General features: G+C 36.1%; 1 protein-coding gene across 4 annotated transcripts in view; it reads right to left on the bottom strand.

The window, feature by feature from the left end:
• Positions 1-26,879, bottom strand: part of ARID2 (AT-rich interaction domain 2) — a 107,124-nt gene that overhangs the window by 26,669 nt on the left and 53,576 nt on the right. For 3 of the 4 annotated variants that reach the window (XM_021385001.1, XM_021385000.1, XM_021385003.1), the window contains 12 exons: positions 20,492-20,625; positions 19,473-19,691; positions 16,652-16,719; positions 12,114-12,281; positions 8,540-8,606; positions 8,204-8,454; positions 6,980-7,076; positions 6,692-6,901; positions 6,140-6,304; positions 4,420-4,495; positions 889-1,023; positions 208-407 (listed from right to left, as the gene is read on the bottom strand). In XM_021385001.1, coding sequence (XP_021240676.1) covers positions 208-407; positions 889-1,023; positions 4,420-4,495; positions 6,140-6,304; positions 6,692-6,901; positions 6,980-7,076; positions 8,204-8,454; positions 8,540-8,606; positions 12,114-12,281; positions 16,652-16,719; positions 19,473-19,691; positions 20,492-20,625 — 1,790 coding nt within the window. The remainder of the gene's footprint in view (positions 1-207; positions 408-888; positions 1,024-4,419; positions 4,496-6,139; positions 6,305-6,691; positions 6,902-6,979; positions 7,077-8,203; positions 8,455-8,539; positions 8,607-12,113; positions 12,282-16,651; positions 16,720-19,472; positions 19,692-20,491; positions 20,626-26,879) is intronic. The other variant, XM_021385002.1, reaches the window with a different exon arrangement.

Raw genomic sequence — 26,879 nt, 5'->3', positions numbered from 1 at the left:
ACAATGGCTTATCTGCTGACTGACAAGTTTATGGGTGACACGTCAAGTATTAGATCTCATGCAAGTACATACAACAATATAATTCAGAACTTCGTTCAATAAAATTGTCCCTAACTCCAAGACTTGCAAACTATTTTTGGTAATTTTTTAAACAATTGTTGTTTGAGGATCAATGCAGAATACTCAATATTTAAATGACTAAAAAACCTGCTGGCGAAGGAGACGAAGACATGTCAGGAATTGAATCAACCCGAACAATTGGGGTAGACGAAGCTGGTTGCTGCTGATAGTACATCTGAATGGGAAGTGGTATAGCTCTCCTCTTCACTCCTACCACATGTATATGTGCTTGTCCATTGTTAATTGGATCTTCTACTCTCTTCACTGTATGATTTGGAAAGACAGTTCTGCCAAACAGAACACAGATCAGTGTTAAGAAACACAGTAACTCTATCCTCTTACAGTGTGTGGGGTTTTTGTTTTTTTTTAAATGTTAATCTAACACTACTCTTACATGCACAGTAACTGCATTAGTGCTTGTGTCTTTGCAATACAGCAGAATTGTCTAACAGTTTCAGAGTATTCATCATGAGAGACCGAAAGGTCAAACCGACTTTGGCAAAGACATTGAACAAGTTAAGCGAAAACTACAGTACCTTCAAGAACTTTGTGAGAAAGAATTAAAAGGACTATAAGCACAGAAGATCCTGAAATAGGATGAAATCAAATTAAACTATAAACATATCTCAATTAAAATTTCAAAACTGCATGTCTTTCAAACCCAACTTAGTACATCTTTTCTCAAAGAACTCTTAAGCTATGTGTTAGCCCTGCTAACACTGCATTACAAACAATAGCTTCTTTTTGCTGCACAAATTTTTCTCTTACCGCAGACATTTATAAAATCCAGTTGATGTTAGGATTCCACCTCGAGCTAATTTACTACAGGTAGAAAGGTATTCAGAGTACATTTCCGCTCGAGAGATTGAGCAATCAAGATTCACCTCAAAATGGGCATTCAACCTGAAGATGAAAAAACAGACTATGAAGTAAAACACAGTGACAGTACAGCTGTTAAAACATTTTTGTTTGCATGAGAGAATTTTGAGACCTGATAACATGAACAACAGAATTTCAATGTATTGTCTTGTCCAATGTCCGTTCCATACTTTTCACTTCTCCCTGCTTATCATATCTAAGATATCCAGCCAGTGTACTATCAATACTTATTTGCATGGCAATACGCAAAACAGTTCCCATACGTCCCTTTTTAATTGTACTTTCAGAAGCAACAAAAAAATAAAGATACGATTCGTTGGGTGACTTTTCCTCCCCAAAACCTCTATGCTTATTTCTTAATGACTCTTCTTTATCAAAAGATGGAGTGAACACTAGCTAATGACGAAGCTGATGAGGGGTCTGGAGCACAGGCCTTATGAGGAGCGGCTGAGGGAGCTGGGATTGTTCAGTCTGGAGAAGAGGAGGCTCAGGGGAGACCTTATCGGTCTCTATAACTACCTGAAGGGAGGTTGTAGTGAGCTGGGGGTCAGCCTCTTCTCTCTTGTAACTAGCACCAGGACGAGGGGGAATGGCCTCAAGTTGCACCAGGGGAGATTTAGGCTGGACATTAGGAAATTCTACTTTTCTGAAAGAGTGGACAGGCGCTGGAATGGGCTGCCCAGGGAGGTGGTTGAGTCACCGTCCCTGGAGGTGTTCAAGAAACGTTTAGATACAGTGTTGAGAGACATGGTTTAGTGGGGTTATTGGTGGTAGGTGGATGGTTGGACTGGATGATTTTGTAGGTCTTTTCCAACCTAGCTAGTTCTATGATTCTATGATTCTATAATTTTTGATCAAACATTTCTATTGTAAGTCTACTGAACATTTGTATAAAAACAAACGATACGCGAATACAATCTTACTTCAAAATACAAGAAAAAACAGAGATAGAATAACCATCTCAATCTGTGATTCTAAGAGATAGGAAGGCAGGAGACAGGGAGACTGGAACTCTAAGAGAGCATGCACGTAAGACATACACTTGTTCCAGGAGTCATGCACTACATCAGGCATCATAAAATCCTTGAACAACCTATTCTGCCTGTCAATTTCTAGGGAAATTTCCAGAAGATTCTCTTATCTCCTGCAGAAGAGTCTCCACAAATGCACACACCACCAGGAAGCCATGAGAGATGGCAGCAATTTCTATCTGTTGATTTTATTTATTCGAGATCCATTATTCCAGCTCAGAGACATGCCAACAGCTCATCCTCAGCAGTAAATGGACACAAGTAACTCTCTGCACAATTCTCCAATAGTAGTACCTGAATACAGGCTCAGGCAGAACAAAAACATATTTAGGATGTCAGCATTTGCTATGTGGCACTAGCACCTTGGAAAACTGCACTGCATTCTGCTTTGTAGAGTCCCATACTCCCCTAAGAGCTAAACGTTTCAAAGAAAAAAGCAAGGGATTACATTCATGAAATCGTGTTCTCCCATAAACAGTGAAGTGCAAGTATAATGTCATTTCTCCTGCAGTTTAGTTCCAATTCTATTACGACAAAAATTGAGACCACACTCTGTAATAGAAAGTCTAAGTACTAATTAAATCTGGCATATGAGACAAATGAGTGTCCAGCTAGGTATATTCCATTAGGCTGACACACTATCACTGGTACAAGCAGGATACAGAAGGTCAGGACTCACAATGCTGAACTGTGATTAGCACTTCCTGTCACATGCACTTATCTTACAAGAAGACTCCTACCCAGGTTAAGCTGGCTTATAATAAATACATCCAGGAAGGTCAGCTTAAATAACTTTTTTTCTGCTGCTTCCAAGACATAATAACTTTTTTAACATCTACCATTACAATTTATTCATTTTCCAATTTCTGTTAAAACATACAGTGAAAATCGACATGAATGTAAGACACTCCACATCAGCATTGAGAAAAACACTTGGAAGGGGCCAGTTCTCCGCTCTAGATTTGAACTGTTTTTAATTTTTATTTTGTCAGCACAGATAGTATTTAAGGAAAATTTTCAGAACTATATGTTAATTTTTATTATGCACTGACTCATACCTATCACTGGAAGAAAATTAGGAACAAAATACTAGTAATACTCATCACTGACAGCTGTAGAAGCACACTGAACGCAGACTCTGAAACCAAGCAGACTTTCCAAATCTTCCTGATACTATGGTATATGGTTCTCTCCATTACTTTTTGTCACGTGACAGTATTGCACAGTTACATAATGGTACCTACTCATACTTATTTTAACAGTCAAAACTTGCATTTTACATTTTATACATAGTGCAAAATTCACCTTGCCCAAAACCTTACTTCTGCAAGCTAGATGTCCAATGCTCCCTACACTTAAGAGAGAGAAGGCATCAGCAGAAGGTCATCTGCAATCTTGTCAGAAATTAGCCAGATGAAGACAGTTATTTTAACTCCTGGGAAATCTCCCTCCAGGTAACTACAAAGCAGCCTAGAAAACCATCTTTTAGTAGTGACCAAGTTGTAGATGGCTAAGTTGAAGGGTGGTGATCCCAACTCAGCTATTCTCATTTAAATAAACATGAAATTTTTCAGTCTGTGAACAGATTGCAAACAACAGCACGAGAGCAACATCAGTTCACCAGAAAGAACCTCCAACATTTCTCCCACATAAACAATGTTTTGCTGGAAGTAAAAACACTAAGCTTTGACAAATGGTAACTTCTTCATTTTGAAGGCCACTGTCTGATCAGTAAGATAACTGATGAACACGTGAGGTGTGGAGCAGAAGCAGAAAAGTCCAAAATGAACTGATTAATACAAATATTTAGAATGTGAGAAGATTCACACATATTAAATATAGTTCAGAAAGATGACGCTCAGTCCACAGAAGAACCATAAGCAGAATACTTCTTTTTCTTAAAATCTGACAAGCAGCCAACAATGACAGTATTAGATAAAAATATGAGAATCTGGAGGGGAGGCTTCAGTATTTCTTAACTTGCTTGAGATTTACAATGATCACATAAGAGTTTTGCAGGGCCTAGCTTTATAACTTGAGGATTACTTTTATATTGGTGCAGAAACATGGTAAAACATTACCTGATGAAAACACTCGTGAAACGTAAAATGCTGCTTGACAACTTAATAAAAGTCAATGCAAGAGTTAAAAATCTAATCAAATTATATTCTAAGAGAGAATTTCAAGCATCAGCTGTCCAAGAGTAAACATGTTAAGTTTTTTCTTTCATACTACTTCAAAGCAAGGACAGAATGGTTTTACTTTACACTTTTCAGAAAAATGAGTCTAACAGTGAATAGAAGCAAGTCAGAAAAATCTGTGACTCATGAATACAGGCATTATTATTTTTCTTCTTCATTTAAATATTTGAATAGAACGATGCACTTACCACTGACATGCAAATTTCTCACTGTCTATTTCTACTATTCCTGGAGGTGGAGCAACATGTGGTGCTGCTCTAGAGGCTGTGAGAAGAAAAAAAAAAAAAAAATTTGCTGAACAAAGGAAATGACTTTCTATGTCTTAACTTTCAATGGTACAGTTTCACCTGTTTTTCCAGGGTATTTCCAACTAAAGTAAGCCGCAGAGGTGGCATGAGGCACACTACACATTTGCTCCAATCTACCAAAATTAAGCAGGCAATTTTACAACTCCTAAGTTGAAACAAGTTTAACGTAAAGAATTTGTTGCAACATCGTATTGATTTCTTTTATTCATCCCCTTTATTTATTCCCTTAAGTCACACACTTTTCCAGTCACTTTCACTGAGGTATCTGAACGAACTCCAGAAACATAGGACATGCAAGTTAGTATGAGGGCTGCTCCGAAACTAATGCCTTCTATTTTATTATGTTGGTCCATGACATCAGAGGCTGATGGTGGTGGTATGGCAGTAGAGGTTGAATCTTCTCAACAATGTTCCCTTGCATTTTGTAGCAGTGTGACAGATGGCAGCAGAGGTGCTGTCTGACAAAATGGTGTCTAACGGGGAAGTGCGTATGAAGCACAGCTGTCACTGAATTCCTCCACGTGGAAAAAATAGCACCCAGTGACATTCATCAATACTCATGAACATATACGTAGACCGAACAGTGGATGTCAGCACAGTTAGGCAGTGGGTGATGCATTTCAGCAATGGCAACAACAACATGAAAGACAAGCCGTATTCCAGATGGCCATGCACATTTTTAAGAGCACAGCAGGCAGGCTCTTGTTCATCACTGGTGAAAATGCATTGCTAATGTTGGTGACTGTTGAAAAACAGTGTTTTATAGCTGAAAATTTGCTCTATCAAATATTGTTATTATGCTCTTTGTATTTGCTGTAGTTTTCATGGAAATAAATAGGAGACACTACTTCTGGAGCGACCTACGTATCTGTCACATTGGTTGTTTCTCCATTTTTCTTCAGAACTAATACCTCTGTTCCATCTTGTGTGCACTTGAGGTACACTGCCCTATGCTTTTACTAATAAAGACAGAATTAGATTTATATTTTCCCCCTTGACTAATAATTGCTGTGTCATCAACTTCAAAAGGACTAGTATTTAACCCTAAAATAAAACTGCAAATGTTAATCCTTAAAATTTAATTTGTACCTAAGGCCAATTAAGAAAACACTTTTCAAGCTTTAAATAATGCAGTTAAAATTGGGTTCACATCACCATAAGCTGCTTTGCAGCTTCAAAATAGGCATTCTGTATGTCTATCTTATCTCTGTAATCTACCAAATAGTTTATTTTACTGACCAAGAATATTCTGTACAAAATGCAATATAAAACGACTTGCTTCCATGATTTCCAGAGAACTAATCTAGAACAAATACTCTGTTTCAAATGAAAAGAGTTAAAATAGTTAAAAAAAATTATTTCTCAATAAGTTTTCAGAATAGCAACTGAAAAATATTAAGATTCTTTCTTTTTCACAACAGTTTTGGCTACCAAAGCTTTCTATTTGCTTTCTGAACAAACACCTGAGAAAGATACCATATATCACATAAAACACCATACTTATTTACATAACCCAATCACAAACCTCCAAAGGACAGAAAACACATATGTCATAGAGAAAACTCTTCTACAGAGCATGTTCTCTTGTAGTGATACTAACCTGTGATACCTGCTGCGTGCGTCTGTGAAGAACCATGATCCATCACGGGTGGTCTGACATCAGGTACTCCTTGCTGAACACACTGATGTTCAACGAGTTTTACAGCAGTGAGTGCATCAGGTCCAAACATTTGGATGTCCATAGAAACCAGACACACTAACGTATCTAGAGTATTAAATGCAAAACCAAAAATCACATTAGGACAAGACAAATGAATGCGACTACGATGTACTGATTTGCTTTAAAATTATCTTGTGTTGAAAGAAATCAAGCCTGTGCATACCTCTGTAGATTTTTATTTATTAATGCCATTATTTATTTATTAATGCCATTTAAACATTTCAGCTTCCATAATTACTAGCATAATGAATTTCTTGCAGACCCAAATAATTATTTTAGTAAAATTTTCTATTGAAATACCCGTCCCTAACCAGCACGCACACACTTAAACACACACACACGAGGCATTTTTAACTGCTGAACTTGACTTTTTCTAAAGTCTTTCTTCCTATGTAAGTGAGAGGAGTATATTTTGTCATGATTCCCTCTTACCTATGCTCTTCTCTACTTTAGAAATCTTTGTGCAGGCCACTTCTCCCATTTCTGTGAGCATGTATAGCACCTCAAGTGCTGAGATTACAAGCAGCACATCTGGTAGTGTGAGATGACATATGATCTCCTTGTAGGACTCTTGATCCACATATTCACAGATTAAGACACCATTATCTTCAGCCTTACAAAGATTTGCCAAGATTTCCATGCCTGGAAAACAAATACAAAATAGTTTAGAAGCAATAACTGCAATTCTAATATCACAACAAGGATAGCTTGATATCTTACCTCTCATTTTTAAAAATCTATCCCTTGACATGAGGCATTTTGTAACAGTGTGAAACATTAGATGAGTAGTTTTGAAATCAACAGGATCCAAGAGAAGCTGATAGGAAAAGAAAAAAAAAAATCTATGACTAACACTATGCATATCATGTGTCAGTTCAAACCCTTGCAAATGCATTTCAAAATATAAGATTCAAGAGTGCTTAAATACAGCACAGCTATATAACACCTGTGTTCACAAAAACAAAATCCGATGAGGCTGTTTTGCTTTTTTTTTTTTTTTTAAATTTTAGCTGGCATTTTTAGCCCCCTCTTCCTTTCCCACTCTGAAGTAGCAGTCTAGTTCATACTTTCCTCAGAATAAGTAAAATAATCTCACTTCCGTAAAGTCAATGGTATACTCAAATATTTTAGCATCCAACAAAGAACAGAACTTGAGTAAGAACAGGCATTCCTTCCCAAAGGCTACTACAACCATTCATCCTGTTCCTATCCACTTCTGCCTCCTGATCAGATCTTTCAAGACACTGTAACATGTAACATTCTTTCTTACTCATGAGAAAGTGGATACATAGTAAGTAAAAATAACTTTTTCAGACCAATACTTCAAGTCTCCTTCTCCTGTATCTAGCCATTTAAACTAAATTTACTTGTTTTATTTTAAAATAATACAGTACCTGAACATATCTACTTGTAAAATCTGTATGATTTATGTGCACAATAATGACAGACTGAAACAGTAGATTTCATTACTTTCAAATCTCTTTGAAAAGAAAAGGATGTCTCACATCATTCAGGCAGAATACCCATGGTCATATGACTATCACACCAGTGTGCACTAAACATGGCATAAAAACCTCTACTACCTCCTTTCCCAAACATATGATTTTTAAATTATAAGTGAAGGAAGTACAAAGCTAATGAGCTAGCGCACCGTCTACAGAATGTAACTAATTTCCCTCCTCCCACCTGTGAAACTAAACTGAAAACTATTCAGTATGAACTTCCTATATCCCCATATAATCAGTCCTTTCCACCTGAGTCCATTTAAGCTAACTAATACACACAACCTGTATTTTACTTTTGGCTATTTGCTATTTACATATTAAGAGAACGATTTATTTACTGCTTCATTCAATGATCAAGGAAAAATAATTTGTTTAATTAACACGAAAGTAAAGCCTTTATCAAATGATATTTTAATTATTCTGCTTGGAAGAACATTACCTCTGCTGCAATATTTCCCAGCGTGTCAAGCCCCAACTGCCGTAGAGAAATAAAGTGACTGTGAGCAGAGAGCAGCAGGAACCGAAGACAAGTACGATTAGCTGCCAGAAGTTTAACATTTCCCTCTTCAAAAGAAAGATTACGTAAAATCACTGCGATCTGCAGTACCCGCTGCCCTTCAATATCATTAATGCCCAGTTTGCGGGGTGGATGAAATAAGGATTCCCAAATCCAATCTTCTGATGGAATATCTACAAAGTAAATAAACATAATTTAGTCCTTCCTTTACTATATTTACAAACACATACGTATGTGATTTTAGTCAAGATATCTCACCTTGAGATTTGCTTCTGTCAGAAATTAGGTCACGTACTTCAATATCCTCAACAATATCCCTCCAAAACTGAAGAAAAAATTAGAAATACACTTAATTTTTAGCGGATTATATGTCTTGAAATACTATTTTTATTTCCCTTACTTTAAAATACTTTTGAATGGGAAAACGTAATTCTTTTAAAATTCCCCAGTACCTTAAGTCTTATCAAACAATACCAAAATTTTTCACTCATGGAATGAAACGTGAGATGTTTAATAGCTTACATTTAGGAAGCTCTTTCTTTTACAAGCACCAGAAGTACGTATTCATGAACCAACTCTAGCCTGGATCTATATTGCTGATACATATACTGAAACTACAAGGACAGTTTTCCACAAAGAAACTCAGCAGTAAGTGGAAAAAAGTAGAATTCATTTTCATTCACTTCCTACAAGCAGTGAAGTCCTAAGGAAGATGACCCCTCTCAGTTTCAGTAAATCTTAGCTCCCGCATCAAGTCCAGCACTTAAAATTTCTACCTGGAGAGACATGTTAAAGCTCCTAAGTTTTCCACATCACCTTAAATCAATGAAAACAGAATCAACCACCACCACCACCACACGCCTTATTCGTAAAGCAAATCAGAATGCTTCAGCAGACTAGAATTCAAATTGCTTTACATATACATGGCTGAACTGTAAATGGTTATGTTGCCAGAACTGCTGAAATAACAATCACTCGAGGGATCAAGTTTGCAAGCTAGTAAAAACATATACTCTAGTATATACTAATACAAAAACATATATACTATAATATATTCTAATGTATACGTTACAATAAAAACATAAACTTCCGTATGACTAATGCATATATTCCCGACTCACTAATGAAATACAGCTACCCTACAAGCTATGAACAGAGAATAAAGGCACATATGAATCTCGATTAAAAAGAAGGGATGGCACATCCAGCCAAACAGCAGGAGAAATCATGCTATGCAAAATAATTACTAAATTACAGCATTCATACCAAGCTTGACACTATTATCTCCTTGAAAAAAACAGACTACTACAGATTTTCTAAATTGGAAAGAAAAGAATTTCATTTTCTACTGCGATGCCGGTAAATGACATCCAAATGCTGTTTAGTAAAGAGGATTACTTGCACAGAAAGGATTATTACCTCATTTTAGTAAAGACAAGAACAGCTACATAAAGTCTAACTTCCCATCGTTTGTGACAAACAGATTTTTCAAGTTAATTCTGAGGCCACCATGAAAATTCGAAGAAGACAAGGCACGGAAGTAAAGTTTACAGAATGTGCTTCATTTTGACCTGCCTTTCCTGAAACTTGTTCCATGAATATTGCAAAGAGCACACAAAAATCTATCTCCTGGAAATGCAATAGTCAGTACACACTTTCCTTTTGGAAAAGCAACGAAGACAGTAAGCCTTCACATTCCACTGCTGAAGAAAAAACCTTACAAGCTTTTGAAGATTAGCTGTTTAATCTGTTAAGGCTTTTATTTTTTTTTAAGTGAGTGAATACTGTATAGAGATGCTGAAAGCCTTCAACTTTAACCCGAACCTCTTTGGAAGAGGACAAAGTCAAAGTCAAACACTGTCATGTTAAGACTGCTGTCAAATGTTAAAATAGCATCATCATGTTTTGCTAGCTGAATCCACCAATAATCAATTTTTTGCCTCTCAATACTTCAGCTTATAGTCCAAAATGTAACATTTAAAATCTCTGGCAATAAAAAGCCTCAAACGAGCAAATTTTTCTATGTACATGGCAAATCACAGAATGGCTTGGGTTGGAAGGGACCTTGGAGATCATCTAGTTCTAACCTCAATGCTGTAGGCAAGGACACCTCCCTCCAGACCAGGTTGCTCTCAGCCCCATCCAGCCTGGCCTTGAGTGCCTCCAGGGAGGGGGAATCCACAACCTCTCTGGGCAACCTGTTCCAGTGTCTCACCACCCTCTAAGTGAAGAATCTCCTTCTGATATCCAATCATCTTGGACATGTTCTCAAAAGGATGGAAAATGAGGGTATATCCTTTTTGCAGATGAAGGCATAACAGGTACTGCTGAAATTAAAGCCTCAAAATCCCAAAGTTAAAGATGAATACAGAAATACGTTTCTGGATGTGTGCTCCCCTCACCTAATACTTGCAAAACATTAACAGACCCACCCCAGATGCTTGAACAACTGACAAACTCTCCCCTTCCTTAAGGAGAAGTCTGTAAAACAATCCTAGCTGTCAGGTCAGATAAGATCTTTTTTTTTCCCCCCCGAAAAGAACAGAATACAGCTTCTTCCTGTAACTTAAAATGAGAGAGATAACAAGGCACCAAAGTTTACCTACAGTTATTTAAGTGTTACTCTGAATTGTTTCATTACATTGTCTTGTGAGCACAAGATGCTAACTGCTCAAACTAGAGATTTTTATGCCTCAGGATTACCTAGAACATACACATAAGCCCTGTAATGCTCTCAAAGCACACGAGAAGAACATGTGTGCCTCACCGCCTCAGTTCCTCCATATCCAAGAAATCTGGAGGTCTCTTAAAGCTCTAAGGAAGATAACCTGGAGGATTAGACATGAACATTCAGACAATATAACCTCAAAATTTTTAAAATACATGTTTTCTTCTTTCATGTTTATTTCTGCATACACCATCACTGTGGATGGTAATACTCACCGAGCACACTCTTTAATCATACTCTCTCCAGCCTAGTCATTCACCCAAAAAAGGTAGAAGATCTTGTTTCTGCATATCTTATGGAAAAGAACTAAAGTGATTCAGACACTCTTGATATAACCCCAACAGTCTTGCAGATGATTCAGAGTGTTTAGGGAAATGCTATCACAACCAGAAGGTCAGCAATAAGCAATCCTTGGTTCTAGTACCAGTTGGGCTCTGGACTAAGAGAATACCCATTTCTTGCAGCGATTAATACAGAGACATGAATATTGGTCTATGTTCAGATAGACACACACCCGTATGTTCTTGGGGAAGGTAAAAAATAAATAAAAGCAAACTCAGGAAGCATTATGCTACGTCTTCCATTCAACAGGCCAGTAACTTAAACAGCTTAACTAACCAGTAACATGTTCAAAAATTCAAGCACATAAGCTAAAGCCTACAACATCTGGTAATTAACGTAGCAATTTCAGAGATGGACAGTTAACTGTAGAAAGGACAGGATTTCCCAGGACCCTAGTTGTTGACAAGTGTTTTGCAACAAATCCTGAATGTACAGATGGAAGCTTGATATGTTTTAATCACCATTCTGAGCTCCTATACACCTAAAGGCTTTACCCTAGATAGCTGAGATCTGTTCTTCTTTAATACAAAAACCTTTAAAAAAATAGAGAAGAAAAGCACATAAACAAAGAATAGCATCTGGTTCTGAAAGTTATCCTCCGGAATACTTGTGAAATACAGATATTTCCATATCTAAGACAGACCTTCCCATTGGAATCAAGTGTCCTGCTAGTAAATGATCGGGGGGGGGAAAAAAAAAAAAAAAGAAACAGCTCTTCCTCTAACGCACTAGGGTTACCTCAGTGTTTGCCATCTTGTATACCTGAGTAAAGGTGTTGAGACATCTTAAGTTCAGAGGGAGACTGCAGCCTCTATTCCTTCTCTTTACACGGGAAGAGGGTCCTAAATCACCTTTTTTGGATTTAAGCAGACTGGCTTGATTGCTCTCAGTCCATTCAACATTTGTTTCCTGCCTAAGCAGGAAAGATCCCTGAAAAGAATGGGGGGGAGCAGAGAATGACAAGGTGGAAAATAGAATTACATGATCTACATACAATGTTTGAGATCCACCTGTGAGAAAAGAACAAGACAAAACATGCCAGCTTTTTTATTTTCCCAAAGAAAAGGCAAAAGTGGAAAAGGAAGGGTTAGGTCAAGCTGTCTGGGCGTTCATTGTAAAAAAATATGGAGGCAAGAAAGCAAGCATCACAAGAAGTTTTTTCTTCCCTACTATAAACTATGGATAGTTGCAGTTTGATACTACATATAAACAGAAATGAAACAGAAAGGAAGCAAAAGTGTAGCTCTTTTCAACATTTATTCCTATAAAGATATTTTAGTTTGTTATATAATTTGACTATAAAGCTAAAACTTGGAAGCAAACAAGTAACGCTTGACTATGTGACATCCAGATGGTAAGAGATAAGGGCCAAGAATTAAGGAACTTGATTCACATGCACAATCTGATTAGTGTCAATGGACAAGTTCCTCTGGAAAAAGATGCACAAGATTACACAGAATTCAGTGAAAATCAGATTAACTAAATTTCTGTCCATAAAAAACAACGGATGTTTGAGCCCACAAATCATGTAATGTAGCAGCAATCATGACTACTTATTGTCCAAGAAAAATAGTAGGGCAAGTGGAGCCAAGACTGTGCTTAACAGCTTGATGGATCACTAAGAGAGAGAGAGGAGACAACTGAAAAGTCTTTCAGGCATTTGCATTCGTAATGATCTCTCTCTCTCTACACAACATATGAGACTCAAAGAATAAATGCACAGTAAGTTTAACATTAACTTATAAGAAGAAGAGAGTTGGACAACAAAATAACAACATAAAAAAAAGAAAAAAAACTGGAGAACTAAAGCATTATGCAAAGCAATAAAGAAAGCACAAAAATTGCATGACTTCGGAATTCCACAGCCAAGAACTTCAAGAACTTAAATAAGAACATACTGTCATTCCAAATAACTAAAGATTTAAGCTTAATGGCAGGACCAAGAAACCTCAAGAGGAGCAAAAGCAACAAACTTACACAGCTACAAAGGGAAACAGCAAGCATAATTAAAATGATATTCAAATTTTGACAATTAATGGTACAGAGATTGAGTATGTATTCATGTTCAAGGTATCTGATTTAGTTTAGAGGGAAGCACTGTACAAAGTGAGAAAGTACCCAGCACTACAAAAAATTGAAATTATATAAAAATAGTTTGGAAAATTTGTAACGCAGCAGGGATTGGTAAAAAAAATAAAAAATAAAAAAAAATAAACATTCTCTCAAAGTTTAGTATTAAATGAAGAAATATACTGCTTTTCATCTTTACCTTCAACAGGATTAGTGGTGTTAGAGGATACAACTAGAGCTGTATACCCCTTTGTCTGTATGACATTATCAAACCAGTAGATTGTTCTGAGAAATTCATGATACTACTGACCATTTACGAAGCTTCACAAAAAATCAATGGCAGCTTACCATGAATTGTGAAAAATGAAGCAGTTATATATAGAAAAGAGAAAACAGAGCAGCAGTAATAAAACGTTGAACACACAGATATTTCTATTTGCTCCTAAAATGCTGACTAAGGAAAAAGATGGATAAAATTTAATCTTTTTTGAACAGTAATTTAAAAATACTAATATGGTTAAGAGAACAAAAAATAAATAAAGTTTATTTTAAGCAAATGTTAATTTGTTCTGAAAACTGTTGGAGAAATTTTTTAATACATAATTCTATAATTACCGTAAACGCACACATAAAGATGTTGAAATGCAGAAACTAAAACCTCCTGTACAATCCAAAGTTTGACGTTTATGTTCATACATTTTAATAAGGACAAGAAGCACCTTAGAAAAAAGTTAATTCAGTAATTATAGCTACACAGATGACACATGAAATGTTCTACACATCTGATCACTTATATTTTGTACACTGCATTTGAAAAGCTATTCTCAGCTAACTAAGATTAGGAGTTCAGTTTTTGTGTTTTTTTTTTTTTTTTTTTTTTTGCATAAAATGGACATACTGACTCTTAAATGAACATTCATTTACCAACAACGCAAATCATCCATTTCTCTACGAATCCTGAATTTAACCCCAAGAATTATTTTCACAACAGCTTCAAGATTTCTAGTATTTCTCCGCAAAACAAAACCAAAAACCCAAACTCCAGCAAATGAAAAAACCACTGATGTCTGAGGGTATTGTTGACAAGCTCAACGGAATTTCTATCAGCTTAATTTCTATTAGCCTGGAATTTATACATTTGAGAAATAGCTCTTTCCCCCTACTTCCTAGTCATCTCTACTCTTTCTATGTTCATGCTATCATAATGCTCTTTTAACTCTTAATTCTGCATTTTTTCCTCTCCTCTCTAAGAACTCTTTTTTGTTTCCATCTTTATAGAAAATCCTAATCTGCTGCCATTACAGCTGAGGAACAAACTGGAATGATGACTCTACAAAACCAAACGAACACCTGGCAGTAAAACAGAAACAAACCAACAAGAACTGTAAAAAAGATGATGTGAACAGTGAAAGGAGGGAGCACACACTCAATAACCATTCAACTAACTCAACTAAAGGTATAAAAAGCAAAGTTAAAAAACAGATGCACAATATCTACCCTGCCAATCAAATATCTCCATTCTATGTCAGGAAGTTCCCATAAAGTTTTCTGTTTTAATAATTTCACAGCTGCGATACAAAATGAAGTTCTTTCAGTAGCAGGGCCAAAAAAGTGCTTAAAGTAAGATGTCATGAAAAATCTGGATTCTTGGCATTAGAGATATTTTTAGATGTGGTGGTACGTTTCTAACATGCTTTCAGAAGTATTTCACTGCAGACTGGTACTATACATATGTTGAATGCTCAAGAATAGACCTTGGAGAGCATCCAAGTTTGTTATTAGTAAATCCTACTGCAGCTACAGTGGTTCTGCTTAACACTTTTGTTAAAAACATTTATCAGAACCATCTGCCTTTATCTGTCACAATTACTTAGATTTATATAATTAATGAACATATATTAAATTAGAATTCTGTGGGGTTTTAAATGTTTACAGATCTAAGTGTAGTACTTGTTGCTGCTCTAGATCAGCAACAGTCTGACAGTTTAGGGTGAAGTCAAAACAGAAGTGTTAAGTGCTTTAAAAAAAAAAAAGAAAGAAAAAAGACCCCCACAACCTAAGGTATTCTAGACACAGTTCTCAGTGGAAAAGGAAACAAATACTATGAAGCATTAGTTTTTACATCTCTCTTCAGCACACTTGAACCACATTTTCAAGTTCATATACCAACAAAAACTAACGCTTACCTTCCTTTTTTTGTTAACTTTATTTAGGACATAATTCTTTGGGAATCTATTCATTGATACTTCAACAATATTTCTCATTTAACTAACCCTACAGTAGTCCAACTTTTCCCAAAATTACATAAAAATGAAACAGAAGACAAATGGAAGGAGCTCCTAACAAATATTTCTTTATATTAAGACATTGGCAAGACATTTAAATACTTGAAAAGATTAAGAAAATGAGCAGAAAACTTTCTCCCAACCTGTAAGTAACTCAGCATCTCGCTTTTTCATATTTTCATGTAATAAAAGCCATAAATTAGCAAAACACACTTTAACCCAGCTTTCTTCCATTTCAGTCACACAAATTTTCACCTGAAATTCTGTTTAAGTAAGTTGCTGTATATCACAGCAAATATGCTGAAATGTCAAACCTCTTTCAACTACAGTACATTTATAGCTCTCGTTATAGTACATTTCAGGCTCTCATTCACCTCAAAATGTTCATGTAGAATAAGGAGCAAGAATTTACACACAGCAACTTCTCTTGTACTTTTAACCTCATTTCCTTACCAGTACAGTACACGGCGCCCTCTAGTGGAAATATAAAAATGTCTTGTGCAAAAACACTGAGACAAGCACACATTTCTAACTTAATTTGCCTTATCTTCTTGTGTTACTTCAACAATTCAGAATGTTGTTGTTGTGTGTCTGTTTTTGTTGTGTGTTTTTTCTACTGATCACAGCAGTTTTAAATATTACCTTTTCTTCTGCTAAATGTTGGATAGTTTTCCTCTTCACACATTAGCTCTTATGAATTGAAACGTGCAACTTCTTTATCCGTTTACCTACACCTACCTTTGCTAAATACTTTTAATCCTTCTCATCCCAACATTTCATGACAATTGTGATTTAATGTTCTACTATATTTAAATGAAAGGAATAAAGTTGAGTAATTCAAGATACATATGCTAGTACACCTTATTTTTTCTTCTTTTTAAAAGATTTGAGACCCATCATATGCAGTTTGAAAGAATTTAATAGTCTTAAAATTCTTAAAATTACCTTAACAAAATCTCTATCAGTTTTCTCCTTCCATTCTTCTCCAAATACAGCAGAAAATGATCCTAAAGCTTTAAGCATAAAAAGCAGAATTCAGTAAAAAAAAAAAAAAGAGAGAGAGATTTGAACATTATTTTTTTTTTTTTTACTAATCCACAAACTAGGTAAGGATTCAACAACACCACAGGCTATTCTAGCATCTCATTTTCCTTCAAAGAATCCTGTACTAAATCGGATAAACCTTCTGAAATTTCTCTAGTGACTTAATTACTACTGCAGTTTTACAGTTTAAACAGAGAATAACTAGAAGAATTGACTAGTTTATGAATTCCAAAAGAAATAAATAAAAACCACGGGGAAAATTCCCCATAGCTCTTTTCAAGAAGACAAGTGTTCAGTTTTCAACCTCACATCAACAACTGTTTTCCACGTGCCCTGTGTAAGCTGTAAACACTATTTTAGTAGTCAAGCAAATTCCCAGTACTGTTTTCTGAAAACCAGAACAGTTGCAATGATAGTTTGACAGCACTCAGCTGAAAGCCAATATTTAACCAGGAAGTCTAATCAGCACTCTTGGATGTTAAATGAGTCGTTACCACAGATTTTCTAACCATCACTGCTTGCAAGAAGCAGAGATAAGATTCAGTCTATCTAAAATGAACCTTTGTCTTGCAATATTCTGTAATAAACTAATGGCAGGTAAAGTTATGTTTTGGGATTTTGTTTGTTTGTTTGTTTTTAACATTTCAGTTTGTAATGTTTTAATGTTTTGAGCAAAATGCAACAAGTCTCATTTCCAAGACTACCTCAGCTTTCAACTTTTACAGAACCCAAACCAGGGCTTTATGCAGCATTTCATACTGCAGATACTATATAAACACCTCAAACCTCTGGGACTGTCCTAGTACATGCAGCATAACTGTCATCTCAAACTACTGAAGGGTCAGAGAAGGAGCTGAAAACAATTTTTTCTTGTTACCTAGAAACACTGCATTATAAATATTACCATCATTGTTGTTAACACCTTAATTATAGACAAGCGAAGTCTAAAACCCATCTTCACTTCAAATAAAATTAATCAGCTATCATTTGCACCTGAAATTATTGTGACAGTATTTTCATAGTTTGCTATTACAGATCTCATTTAATCACATAACTTGACAATTTATCTTCAATATTTATAACATAAAAGCACAAAAATATTTCAAATTGAAACTTCATGCTCCCCTTCCCCAGTCTGCCTTAGTCTTCCTAATGCTGCTAGGACGCTCCTTGGATTTCCTCTGAAGATGTAATCTCTAGAGGCATCAGATAAGATAAAAATGAAGCTTTCCCCAGGGAATGAAAAGAGTAAGCCCTATTGCATGCTTGCCACTCCTTGTCACTACTGTCACTCAAATATTTTTCAATCTGAATAGTAAAAGTACAGGCCAGCTATGGACAAGCCTGTGCTCAGATTCCAAGGTAAGAACTTGAGAAAATGCTGTCTACTTTTGCAAAGTCCAAGAAATCATGAAATAACAATACAAAATTTGATTATTACAAATTCTTAAATCCATAGAAGTTCCATCAGAGGAAGAAGTGATGGCAAACTCAAAAAATGTAGAGAGCAAGCATCCTTGGAACTATTAATGTGGAGAAGTAAGTTTCATTTTTCCTTGAAAGTTCCTGTAATTGGGCTAGATGAAGATACTGACAGATCAGTATCTAATTGATCTGAATTGAACTGAAGGGCAGAGGCACAAGTCAGAAACATAAGACAGAAGTCAGAAAACACTAATGCAGTGCTGAGGGGAAAAAAAGGCTACAGATCATTATGTAAAAATGCTCATGATATTTAAAACAAAAAACAAAAAACAAAAATCAGTACACAGTGTCTAATGTGGATTCTTCCCCAGAATTTTAAAACTGAATCGCTGATAAACCAGATGATGTTTGTGCTTACATGTGCAAAGCATATTTACACTCAAGAGATACATATGATCATCTGTAGTAGCAGACAAACATATTTAGCTAAAAATGTTCATTTCATCTATTTATTATGGTAAAAAGAAAAGTGACATAAAAACAGTAAATACTTCCTCCCCATCGCTACAAGACAGGAGATACGCTTTTATGAGTTCACGATGGTTCAGGGTGACCTTTTTTTTTTTTTCCCTTCTTCTTCTTTTCTCCTTTCTACCCCCTACCCTGACAGAAAGACAGATGAGCGACTAACAAGGAACAACTTGCCATGGAAGCCAAACTGGACATTTTCAACAGAAGAATTTATTTCACATACTGAAGAATTTTTTGTATATTGATGGACTAGTCTCTCTTTCAAAACTGAAGTGTTAATAAATTAACTGTTTCTTATCCTTTGAGATTTGTTTTCTGAATTTCACTACACTTGAATATGAAGTGCCAGGATAAGAACTTGGTGGGTCAGTTTTCAGAGCGCTCTTTTTTAATTTTTAATTTGTGACTGCCACCAGGAAAGAATTATGAAAAATCAGCATGGTCCTCTGAATTCAGAAGAAAGCAGTAATACACTACCAGTAATGGAAATCCGGAGCTGCAAATTTGAGCTGTACCAATAGAAGACTAATTCTCACTTTTCATTAAATTGTTAAATAACACTGTTTCAAATTATCTAACTTGAAAGAGTATTTGTAATGTTCCAAGTCTAATATAAACAATAACTGAGGAAGAGGTAAGAAATAAAAACAAGATACGGGCATATTACAGTGTAACAAATTACAAACAATTTGATTACTAAGGGTTGTGAAAAAAGCAATAAACAGGTATTGACTTTTCTGTTGCAAAAATGTTGTCGCATACTTACTGTCATCAAATACCCCAGCATTAGCAAGCAGTAAAGTGATGATTTTAGGGTCCTTTTCAAGCTGCATGACATGCTTGCTTTCATTTGAAAGAAGAGTACATACATTAATTGCAAAATCCACTTCATTTGGGAGTCCAGATAACAGTGAAAGCACCAATTTATTATAGTCATTTGGTGAATTAAAGTCCATAGACAGCCCATAGCTTTGACGAAGGTAATCTAAATAAGAAAAAAAAAAAACAGGTTTTCATAGCTAAACCAAAGGATATTTTGTCCAATATTTTTATGATCGATACATATTTTTAAAAAAATATTGTACTTATAAGGTATTGATTTTACAGTATTCAATTGATTTTCCCCGTTTGCCTTTGGCCAAAATTTTGAAGACATGCTACCTAGTTGTGTACCTTTCTAGTTTGACAGTAACGCCTTCAGTACCTCCAGAATGCAATATGTTCTTCCAAGGAAAAGCTTTGAAAATGCAAACTTTAATTAAAGCAGAACAGAACTGTAATATAATATGAAGTTGCTTTCTACGCAACGAATTACCCACCCATTCGACAGAGTCCATGAGATTTGTTTATTGCTTCTTTTTGAGAGTGATACTTCAGCCTAAAATTTACAGTGGGGTTGATTCTGGCTTCTTATGCATGAGCTTTATTCCTCAGATTTAAAAGCTTAAATAATCTTATGCTCAACTCAGATATTTGGCTCTTCAGAGAAATGACTGAAGTGATGGAAACAAAATCTGGGATTTTTCAAGGTATGTTGTTTCAAGACAAACAATCTTAGTTCCACTAATTAAAGAAGAAACATTTGGAAAGAAGTGTAATGGTTTATGGATTCTCATTCTAATGTGGCTCACAGAGGAAAGCTTTTTGATGCATTAAATGAAGAACTCAAATGACCTACAGATTTAATGATTTTAATATTATTATAAATTTTTTTTATACACTATTACTGTATCCTGTTCTAAAATAGATGGAAAAAAGGTTAGAAAACAAATCTCAAAAATTTACCTGACACGCTGTGTTGCTGGTAGTTATAGGAAGTTGGGATTGCACCAATGGGAAGTTGTGGCTTTGGGTTGCCTGGTTGTACCTCCTCATCTTCCTCCCCAAAATGATGGACTTTTTCATACTTTTCTAGATAACTGGAATTAAAAAAAATTAAAAAGATTTTGAATATATATATAACTAAACCCTTCACATCTCTCAAGAACTGAACTGTCAAAGGAAATAAGGTATACAAACATGGAGATTTTCTTGAAACGATAGTCAAACGGTATAGAACATAAAGACATGAGTAAGTCTGACTGATGATACAGAAAATGCAGGTATGTGGAATTTTGGCTTTAGATATTTAATATCTTAACAAACCTCAGCAACAATTCATAACTAAATCACAACCCACTGAGTTTTCTTGTGACTAAGTTTATTTTTGCAAAGTCCATTTTTACTTTGCTACCCAAAATAATGATTCTGTACAGTTTACCAATACCCTTACTGAGGTTACGTCCAGAAAAACAGTTCCTTTCTTTCTCCTGACCTAAAGAAAAACAATGTACCAAATTCTATCTATTATATGAGGTGAAGAGAGTTGAGATTTACTGCAGGCAGTGATTCAAGGTCAGAAATTGAGCCACAGCTGCAACTAATGACTATTAGAAATCCCTTTAAATCCTTTCAGAAAAATGCTGATATACTCTACACAGTGATAGATTATCCCAGAGTGGTCTGCAAGCACAGAAGCTATGTATACATCAAAATCAAATAGCTAATCGGCTCAGTAAATTAATTATCTCAACTTAGTTATTCTAGCATTATAAACTGTAACCTTCCAAACTTATAACATTCCAAAATACAAAGACAGCATGACCACAGCAGCCTGAATTTTACAGACATGTAGCTATGACATCTCTAATGAAATTATTCCAAAGTTGCCTACATTTGGAAGCTTTCAACTTGTTGAAAAACAACATCAAGTCAATTAAATCGTACTCAAAATACTACATAATCAGGAGATCTTTCAAAACATTTATGCTCCCATTTGTATACGCTAGAAATATTTAAAATCTTAGGAGAAAAAAAGCTTTTGATATAATTTTTTGTCAGCAGACACTGAAGCCGCTAACTTACGGTGAATCAGAATGATTTTAAACATTTATTTAAAGAAAACAGTATTCTCAATGACCTCCAGGGAATATTTTGCACACATTATTATTTCATGAAATGAAGCATCAGTTTCATAACCATGCTCTCAACATGTTAGCTAATTCCAGAAGGAAGAATTTCAGAGTTTCAGAAATTTCAGAGTTAGTACGTTATACTATACATATCACTGTACCCCACACAAACATGATTTGTGTCTCACTGGCGCTTACGATATTCAAAGTATACAATATGTTATTGTCATGTGAACCACCGCTACAGTGCCCTCTGTTAACAAGTCAGCAGCAATCTTCATCGCATAATTATTTGTTTTTAGGGATTTAACAGAATAGAAATTGCATTTAAATACGGTTGCTTTTTCCTTTAAACTAGAAACTACCATTTGTGCTACTTATATATTTAAAATCTCAAAAAAACCTTGAAATCCTACAAAACCAAGTTGTTTACAACTTTTTAAAACTTAAACTCAACATTTCCCTACCCAAAGGTTTTTAAAGCTAGATCCTATTTCTTTTCCACTTACTTCTTTACCCTCTCATCTCACTTCTTTCCCTTCCCTCGAGTCTGAAATCCAAACACTAAGATCAAATGCAATTCATAGGTTCTCTATGGCAAAAGGCAATTATAAGCATATGAGTATCACTGATACTACTCCAAAGAGACTGGAAAAAATAGTTCATCTACACCTAAATAATCTTATTTTTTGTTACAATAAAATGGTCATTTGGAGAGCCTAAGAACTGAGTAATTACATTACTGTGAGAACTTCTTAATCATTTTATGAGAATTTTTAATAAAAGCAGTTAACAGGAGTAGTACTTATGTATGTATAAAGTACTTTAAACTGAAGCACATGGAGGGTGGGGTTCAGAATGGCAATGCTCATGCCATTGCAGCTGAATGGGGAATAAGTCAGGCCAACCAGAACAGTGCAGTCGTTCCTTAGCTGCCTCCCATGACATGAGCCAGAAGGCCAGTGACTTCAAGGGCGTGTATAGCTGTGGGGGACCCTTCTTGCACCCCCATAGGGAAATCGGCATCCTCTGCTCCCTCTTCTTCTCTGAAGTGTCTGTATACCAATGCACACAGCATGGGGAGTAAACACAAAGAATTAGTTTGCGGTCACAGGGCTATGATCTCACTGCAATCACAGAGACATGGCTGGGATAGCTCCCAAGACTGGAATGCTGTTACGGATGGCTGTGTACTTTTTAGGAAAGACAGATCAGCAAGTCAAGGCAGTGAAGTTGCTCTTTATGTGAGAGAGCAATTGGAATGTACCAGGCTCTGCTTAGGGATGAATGATGAACAAGTGGAAAGTTTATGGGTGAGATTAAGGGCCAGGCAAATAGGGGTAGCACACTGTAAGTGTTCACTACTGCCTGCCTGATCAGGAGGAGGAAGCTGATGAGGCCTTCCCACACACAGCTGAAAATAGCCTTGTGATCACAGGCACCGGTTCTCATGGGAGACTTCAATCACCTTGATATTTTCTGGAAAAGCAACACTGCCAGGCAAACACAGCCCAGAAGGTTCCTACAGTGTGTTGATGATAACTTTCTGATGCAGGCGGTGAAGGAGCCAAAGGGGAGAGGCGTGCTGTGAGGCCTTGTTCTTACAAAGTACTGGCTGGGGATGTGAATAGAGGCTGGGGGCAGCAACCACAAGATAGTGGAGTTTAGGATCTTACATAGAATAGACAAGGCAACAAGGCAAACCTGGACTTCTGGAGAACCAACTGTGACCTCTTCAAGGACCTACTTGGATGCATCCCATGGGTGAGAGCACTGGCAGGTAAGTGGACCCAAGAGAGTTTGGCATTCAAGCACCACTACTTCCAAGATTGGTGCGTCCCTGAGAGTAAGAAATCAGGCAAAGGTGGCAGGAGACCCACATGGATGAGTACGGAGCTCATGGAAAAACTCAAACAGAAGCAAAAAAAAAATACATCTACGGAATGTCAAAATGGAGTCTGGCCACTTGAAAAGAGTATAGGAACATTGTCAGGACATGCAGGGTTCCCATAAGGAAAGCTAAGGCCCACTTGGAATTAGATCCGGTGAGGAAGGTCAAGGACAACAATAAAGGCTTTTTAAAATATGTCAATAGCAAAAGAAAGACTAGAGAAAATGCAGGCCCTCTGCTGATTGAGGTGGGTGCCCTTGTAACTGAGGACACAGAGAAGGCAATGTTACTGAGCGCCTTCTTTGCTTCAGTCAGTTTAAAAAAAGTGAAGAAACATACAGACACTGTGAAATCTAACTGATAAAACACATGAGGTAGAATAGCCCAACTTTCAAGTGTACAGTCACAAACGGTGCGTAACATAATCTTATGAGTCCCATGACATCATGTGCTCTAAAGCGTATCTGCACTGGTTTCTCAACATTAAGCATGTAGCAATCCTAACACAGAAACAAAATGCTTCCTGGAATCAAACGCTCATCTCCAATTCTGAAAGCTCAAAAACCACAATTTTAAATCATCTGAAATGTATCTTATTCCCTCAGGGACAGAAGCATCTATTTAAAGCTCTTACTGTATTAATCTATGTACATCACATACTGACCAGCATCTCTTCCCTTTTCTGATCATCCTGAAGCCAGAAATATTTTAGTAACTGAGAACAAAACCCAAAAATATGCCTGTGGCTTATGCACTCTGACAGGCTAAATTCCTACCTGTATGTATTAGTGGTTGGTATTTTAAGATAGTCTTATCAGTGGCTTCTAAATTCAGGAGAAAGAGCACAGTTCTGCAGGACCCTGAACTATGTGCAAAGCTAAAAACTCTCAGGATCACAGTATTTTCAATTTGCCATGGCCCAAAATTAACCTTGAGTAGAGTTAACAGCTTTAAACACTGGTCACTGCAAAGGTCTAGCTGGAAAAGACTCCAAACAGTTCAGTAAATCACTGGGTCCGTCATCATCACCGCCACCATGCTTTGACTGAAGGAGTTTGTATTGTAACTGAAGTGACCAACACTGAAAGACAATTTCTCTTGTATTTACATATACATAAATGAATGCTTTGTCTTGTACTCCTCTGGGAACATCAAAAGCTGCTGAAATCAAGGAAAAGGCACCAAAGAAAGATATGGGCTTCACAAAGTCCCGGACCAGATTAATCAAATCCATGAGTAAGTCTCATCCATTTAATCTGAAACTATATACACTTTTTTTTTATTTTTTAATAATCAAGACCTACAGGAGTAGTTCAGTGGACTGCCTTTCTCTCCTAACCATCCCGTCTCTAACTCCTTAAGTGAGATCATTTAGCAAACTAAGAATTCTAGGTTGGTTTTCTGCTAGCTTATCAAACTGAACAAGGGTCAGGTGAATGCTAGAGCTGAAGCAGGGAAAATATAAGCATACATGGCTGAGCATGTGCAAGTGCCATTTCACCAATGGCAGAAGCTACACTGCCTTAGCTTGTCTAACGGGACTCCAGGAGTGCTGTGGCTGGATCTAATTTTCTCATATCTGTTGGCCCAAGTCAAAGCTTGAGCTTAGCATAAAGCACTTTCATTACTGAAAGTAAGATTTCCTAAGAATATTTAATAAAAGCAAATAAAAATCCCTACAGGGAAACATATACAGTTCTCAAAATACAGCACGTTCACAATCACCTTTGTTTGGACTTGTCCATTCTGTCAAGAATGAATAGCTATTTAAGCTTAAAAAAAAAAAAAAAAAAGCCTGTATTCCAGAATAATCCACTTTGTTCCATGTTTTAAAATACAAATACCGAACCTTATGCTTTTTATTAAACCCATGTCCCAGCAGAGCTGAGCAATATGAATATCCTTGATGTACTCCTCTGTTAATACCTCCTTTATTAAAATGTGTAAAAGCAGTTCTGTCAAACACAGGCATTCTGAAATTTTAAAGATCTTGTCCCCTTTTTCCCTCTGAAAGCAAATACTAGACTGTTTCGAACTCTATTTGATGAACAGTTTTGGGGGGATTTAGAAAAATCTTATGGGTGTGTATAAATTAAAAGACCTTTGCAAATTAAAACGATCTTTCTTTTTTATTTTGGTGTTAACAACTCTCACAACGTTATCATGTCTTATTTCATAGGAAAACAGGATTCAAATCAACCTAAAGATATGATCTACTTTTTCCCTAAGCCAAAGCATTCACCAGCTTCACCCTCATAAACTCTCAGCTCCTTTAGCTGTCATTCAGTTTACTGAAGTTCCACGTCTTCAAAGAACGTTCTCTTTTTCCTAATTCACTCCAAACTCATCTAGCTGACTGAGGGGAAAAAAAAAAAAAACACAAAGGCCAAAATGTTTTTTTTTTTTTTTACCCTATCACAAGTAGAAAGACTTACATCTATCACATACTCTTATCTATTTTAAGATCATGCCAGTTTAGAGGGAGGACGTTTTACTATTTATGAATCCATGGAGTTTAACAACACTGTATTACTGAATTTCAGCTATAATAACCAGACCACAATAGCCTGACTTTGTATGATTCCTTAATGCTACGTAAGTACTGACTGTTTACAGACAACTGCACAGACCTCAATCCTCCAAACCCTCCTTTTGTTTACTGCAGAAAGAATGACCTGATATTTTACTGTAGAGAAGAAGCTTTGTAAATTAGCTTATAAATGAGCTTTACTAGTCTTAAATACTAATCTTACCAGTCTGGCATACAGCTACTGTACAAACAGCAGAATACTTATCACAAAGACAGGTCTTGCTTTTAAAATGTAAGACATTTAAGTATAATAAAAAGAGCTTTTCTATTACTGAAAAACAGCTGTGCAAAAGCCCATAAATTATAATAGTTATTTACAAAAGGCTAATGTCACGTTTCAAAACAACTTACATCTGTATCTATAGACCAGAAATGCACTTTAATCTGAGATTTTAGAGAGTCAGAATGCTTTCCTGAATTTAGCAAAGTCCCAAGCAGTACATATCACCAGCACAGGTCTCAATCTTCCGATCCTCTCCGATTTAAATTTCAATGCCAATGAATGATTAGGCTCTGAAAGATGCATCTAATATGTACAAAAACAAACCAAAGCGACTAAACAGATGAAGGACCAGAAGGAAATGACTAATAAAACAAGCAGTTTATATAGGGTATAAAATTTTCATTGGCATCTGAGATGAAAACCAAGTACTACGTTGAAGCATTGGTGATAATGGAATAATGATGAAACTTGGCTTCTGTACTCACACCGAAAGGCTCTGTACTGCTACTGCATGACAT

This window comes from Numida meleagris, chromosome 1 (assembly GCF_002078875.1).
Source record: "Numida meleagris isolate 19003 breed g44 Domestic line chromosome 1, NumMel1.0, whole genome shotgun sequence".
NCBI lineage: Eukaryota > Metazoa > Chordata > Aves > Galliformes > Numididae > Numida > Numida meleagris.
Note: the sequence above shows the minus strand (reverse complement) of the source record. Positions and strands in the feature narration are given on the sequence as shown.